General features: G+C 50.6%; 1 protein-coding gene across 1 annotated transcript; it reads left to right on the top strand.

The window, feature by feature from the left end:
- LOC108864248 (hepatocyte nuclear factor 4-gamma-like) lies at window positions 1-2,588 on the top strand. Its single transcript, XM_018639483.1, has 6 exons — window positions 1-88; window positions 206-887; window positions 1,131-1,348; window positions 1,467-1,582; window positions 1,888-2,266; window positions 2,371-2,588. Exons 1-6 carry the CDS (start codon window positions 1-3, stop codon window positions 2,586-2,588), a joined length of 1,701 nt encoding a protein of 566 aa, XP_018494999.1.
- The last annotated feature ends 2,920 nt before the right edge of the window (window positions 2,589-5,508 follow it).

Raw genomic sequence — 5,508 nt, forward strand, 5'->3', positions numbered from 1 at the left:
ATGGATTCATCGAAGAAGGTTTTCTACGATTTGGACAACCTGGAGCAGGTCCTGGGCGAGGATGACGACTTCTTTCGAGATTTAGGCGGTGAGTTCTATGCGTGTGGTCTTCTGGGGGTTTTGCTTTTCCTTATCGCGATGGTTGTTCTTGAGGCGTGGTAGACAGATTTCCTCATCTCTGACGTATCGACTGCTTCAGTTCCAGATGACACACAGATGGCTCCTTCCCCGAGGGAGGTTGAGTTGCATGAGTCTCCCATCGCGCCATTGAAGGATCTTTTCAACGAAGGCTCATATATTTTTGAACAGGCACCCCCAGCTCAAGATCGAGACTGCGGCTCGAACCTGCAAACTCAAGGCCGTGAGAATCATCTGGCCGCTCCATTTGCTTCTTGGGCTCCTGCTGACGCGGGTTCATACCCGCATAACGGCCAAGCTCCTCAATACTCGGCCCCAAAGATCGATTCAGAGTACTTCGATGACGCTTTCTCAAGTTTCTGCATGGAATTTAACCCGTCAATGCAGGCTAACGAGGGCTCATCGAGGTCTCAATACGCTCCGTGGCACGGTGTCAACGCTGCTACGACCGATTCTTGGAGTGATGGCTCCTCGGATGCCTTTGGGAATCGCAGTTTGGACTATTCCGAAAATTTTGTCGCCGCGACTCCAACTGCTTCTTGGGTGGATTTCTCGGGTCAAGCACTCCCGCCGACGAGTGGTGCTCGCGATTTCCAAGATCTGACATCGAGCTCGGTTTCCATGTCAGGGGCTCAAACCTCGACCGACGTCCTGAACTCTATGGCACCGATGTCCGGTAGTGTCCTCAGGACGAATCAGGTTGCGCAGCAGAGTACCGGTTCCACCGATCAGGCTCTCCCGTGCAAGAGGTCTTTTACCATGACAGAGTCGTGGAACGGATACTCGGCCGCTCCGACTTTTGGCTCGAATGCAAGCTTCGCCCCACCCAATCAGTCATGGAACGATGGATCGACTGCCCAAGTCGCTGCTTCGGGACCTGCCTGGGCATCGTCAGGTAGCGATGGCTCCGTAGCTTCAACGAGAGCAGCATCCCCATCGATAGGATCTTCGGGTTCCGAGCGCTCAGCTAACTCTCCGAGCTCTCCGTCGAGGTGCCCGATTTGCGATGATCCGGCGAAGAAAAAGCACTACGGCGTCGTGTGCTGCGATGGGTGCAAAGGTTTCTTCAGAAGATCCATCCGTTATCAACGCGACTTCAAGTGCCCGCTCAGCAAGAACTGCAACCTGAAGAAGTCTGAAGCGGGGGGCAAATCTCTATGCCGCCACTGCCGTTTACGGAGGTGTCTGGAGGTGGGAATGAATCCAGGAGGTGAGTAATGCAAAGAACGTGCTATTCCGGAGGGCTGCGGTACGCGAAGCGAATCCTGATATTTACGACTATTGATCTAAAATCTCAAGCTCAAGTAACGGATCTCCTTTCTCCGCAGCTGTTCAACCAGAGAGAGACCCTATCGGTCCGCGCAAGAATAAGGAGAACCAACCGGCGAACGGTCGAGCGCCTCTGGGTCACAACGCAATCACCAGCTCCAGCATTCTGCCAAAGGTGGGTGTCACGCACTGTTTTTATTAGGTACAGATACAGAGCGAGGATCATTGGTCCTACGATCGGGGGAGTAAATCGTTCGCTGAAGTCCCCAGAGGAGAAATTCGGGGAGCGCTTTTGAGCTCTCATCGGTGAGGAACTAAAAGTCGAGGAGTTCCTCCGATGCGTCCGTCGGTAGCCAGGCGCGAGCGTCGTATAATAGTTTGTTGCCATAGCGGCGTGGATCATCATCCTCAATGTCGCGCGCCGTTGAGGGAATTCCTCACTGTTCAATACTCTAATGTTTTTCTCCCCCGTATTTTCAGAGCGCGATCGATGCTTCGGGCAGGACGGCCGCAACACTCGTCGATCTCTACTTGAGCGTGGATCAGTCGACCGAGCGGATCTCTGATTGGGCTAGAAACCTGCCCAATTTCCCAGCTCTCCGCGACGAGGACCGAAAGAAGCTGGCCGAGGATCATCGGGTCACGCATCTCCTGTTCGAGATCATTGCAAGGAGTCTTCCGCAATCTTCCGAGCCCCGCTTGCTCATGGGAGAGAGACTCTTCATAAGCGAAGATCAAGCGAGTCCCACGATGCAGTTGGGGCAGAAGATACACAAGGATCTCCTAGAGCCCATGAGGAAACTCCAGCTCGACGAGATGGAATTTGTTTTGCTCAAGAGCATTCTCTTCTGGGATACTTGTGAGTATTCTTAGGCATGTGGTTCTCTAATGTAGCGGATTCTCATAGATTTCTTGGCGGACACCGGAGGGATGCTTCTCTTAAGTTTCCATTTTTACTTCCAGCCTCGCTACATATCTTCGATATGGGAAGAGTTTCGGCAGCTCAAACGGACCTTTATATCGCCCTGGGAGAGCATGTCCGCGGCAAGGGTTTTCCGAATGGAGACCGCTTGCGGCAGATTTCCCAGATGGTGGTAGCTTTCTCCTCAATGGCGTACGAAGTTTCGGAACTGCTCCTCCGTTCACCGACGATTCAGATTGCTCCCCTTCCCATCCGATGAAGTGGCATCGATAGCTCTCGTATCTCCAAATAGAGAACCTTTACTGCGGAAAGGGACTGTTTCCATCAGAAACTATTAATATATTCACCACCGTTTCCTCCAGGAAGGAGCCCAGTATTATCAGAATCAGAAAGTCTAGTTTAAATATGAAAGAGACGATCAGAATGACGGGGAGTCAGATCTTTCAATCCCTCTCTTAGGCGATGTGTGTATGGGGTAATATACGTCGCGCACCGAGTAGGTGAAACTCATCCTCCACCGGCTGAACGATACAGGGAATGGAAATACCGGAGGAAGAATCATTCAAATACCTCGCAATCGAACGATCAGCCTATTACGAATACTTGACCAAATATTGGGGGAAGCTGAGCGAAAAAGCAAATAGGGAAACCCGATGACTCAATGCGAGAACTCTCTGGAGTTTCAACAACTATGCCAAAGAGACTGAGATATCATATCGAAGTCCGGTAAAGAGATGCAGGAACATGGGCTCTTGAAATACCGCACTCCACCGTAGCGAAGGAGTTCCTCGATGTTGAGCTCGGCTGAAGCTCCTTCAACGCCCGAGAGGCCATCAGTAAAGTAATGTAATTCGAAAGCGTGAGACAAACGGACCAAACTACCGTATTCTCTCTAATAGTGGGGCACTCTCTTTTATTCGGGCACTCTCCATTAGACGGGCACCTTTTCGGAAGATGAAAGCATAGAAGGGCACTCTCTAATATACAGGCACTCTCTATTAGAGGGGCACCTTTTGAGGAGGATAGGAAATGATTTCTTGAGAACTGCTCCTGATTGGAGAATGATCTGATGATTGCTCCCGATTTCTTGAGAACTCCACGAACTGGTTGGGAAATGAATTGACACGCTCCACACGGCAGGCTATGGGCTGTAATCCATTTCGGGATGTTGGAATTATAGAGGGGCACTCCCTAATATTCGGGCACTCTCCAATATAGGGGCATGTTTCGGAAGTTCGAAAAATAGAGGGACATGCCCCACTATTAGAGAGAATACGGTAGATGGCCCAGAGTCGCGCTTACTGCGGTAGAGATCAGCAGCACAAACGTGACAGCAATAGAGAGACTGAAGAAGAGAGCGCTCTACAGCCTCGACGATCTCGTACCACAGAGAAATACATCCGGGAAAATGATGTGGAATGTATTCCACGGGGAACTCTAAGGAAGAGTTCGGGAAAAATGTGCAGTACATGGAGGCGAAGCATGCAGTCCAAGTCCACATTGAGTGCATATCGGCATCATAAAGACAAAATAGGGATATGTAAGCCAATATACGATAATTAGAGGGGCAGTCGATTCCTAGCGCTAACCAGAGCAGGAATGCTCAACACTAGAATCCGACAACATGCCCGAGATCCTTCAATCGACATTCGATGCCCAACATGCGGGGCCCCAGAACGGACCAACACATCGTGCTGGAATGCGAAGAAGGACACCCCGACCAACGGGAATTCGCATACCAGCTGGGACTCCACCCGAATACCACGGCGGAGACTCTCAGGAAGACGAAGAACACCCTTCAACGTTGGGAGAGCAAATGACTTGTGAATGCAATACAATCCAACCCTGGAATGGAAAATACCATATGTGCGATTGGGAGGTATAAGTGATTCCAATCCAATCTCTTGCCGGGTTTCCTCCAGCTGTGAACCTCATGCAAGAAAAGCAATCCATGCAACGATGACTGGATCCATCCTGGATGCGAAATCCAGGATCCTAAACGATATGTTCCTATTATCTCAAATGTCGATACGGAGGATAATGTTCGTACGCGCTCTTATGAAGCTGATGGAGTTCGGTCCCGCATGAGAATCGTGGGTCTTCATCGAAGTGTTTCGATTCCTATGAAGTCCGATCCAGACGATCATGTCCGGCCGCACTCGAGCGAAGCCGTGAATTAATCGATGGAATCGTATCGCAATAAGGTTCAGATCCGGATGTGAGTCCCGAGCCTTCATTCAGCGAATCAAAAGTTTAGTACTACCTTGCTTGCAACCGTAAATTGTTCCTCGGGCCTCATGACTGATGAGGGAATAAGGGATCTAAAAACTCTCTGCCGACAGTGAAAAGGGAAATTCGAATATCGCGAGTCGAGTATTGGCTGTATCGGATCCTTTTCGGAGTACGAATCCCGCATGGCTGAGGTTCAGCTCTCCGGCTTTAAACCTCCGAATCGGTTCCCGAGCCGGATCCTGTCTACCGTATTTCCTCTAATAGTGGGGCATGCTCTCATTCTCGAGCATGCTCTATTTGCCGGGCATGGTTCGACAGGTCTTATTCCAGACGGGCATGCTCTAATTACCGGACACTCTCCCAAACCTCTATCAGTAGAGATGCGATATGAGAGAACACGTCCTTTTATGTCCGTTTTGTCCGCTTCTTGACCATTTCGGCGGAAATGTCCGCTTTTTGTAGTTTCTGGTGGAACTTCTGCTTATTTTGATTCTCGCAGGCCTTTTTCCCCTTGGAATCGATAAAGTGAGGGGCCCCGTGCATCGTATATACACATGCACGTTCGGATGAATCAAAACACGTCGGCGTCGCGACGAACAGATGATCCCTCAAAAGTTCACCGAGTGGATGTATCCGCTCGAGCAGCGAAGGGTCGCGTCTTCAGGAAGCCCCGAGGCAATGGATCCACATCTGAGACAGCTCGTATGCGGTTGGCTTGCGAAAAAACAAAATCGGTGCTTCAAACTGGACGGGGATCGAGTGATATGCCAGAAGTGTTCGGTTCGCGTAAAGATCCGAGACCGCCGTGGGAGCACGCGACTGGATGCCCACCGAAAAAAAGCGAAACACCAGGCTGCGGAGAAATCAACGAACAAGCAGACCGGAATCGTTTCGTCTCTCGTGAGATCAGAGAGCCTCAGCCCGTTCAATTACGAACTATTTCTGCT

Source organism: Galendromus occidentalis, unplaced genomic scaffold (genome assembly GCF_000255335.2).
Source record: "Galendromus occidentalis unplaced genomic scaffold, Mocc_1.1 scf7180000075579, whole genome shotgun sequence".
In the NCBI taxonomy this organism is placed as follows: Eukaryota; Metazoa; Arthropoda; class Arachnida; order Mesostigmata; family Phytoseiidae; genus Galendromus; species Galendromus occidentalis.

What these genes read in the sequence shown, in the direction of transcription:
- LOC108864248 (XM_018639483.1), top strand. Translation starts at nt 1, where the DNA reads ATGGATTCATCGAAGAAGGTTTTCTACGATTTGGACAACCTGGAGCAG. An exon ending in GGTGGGAATGAATCCAGGAG is followed by an intron (nt 1,349 to 1,466) that starts GTGAGTAATGCA and finishes CTTTCTCCGCAG; the next exon opens with CTGTTCAACCAGAGAGAGAC. An exon ending in CATTCTCTTCTGGGATACTT is followed by an intron (nt 2,267 to 2,370) that starts GTGAGTATTCTT and finishes TTTTACTTCCAG; the next exon opens with CCTCGCTACATATCTTCGAT.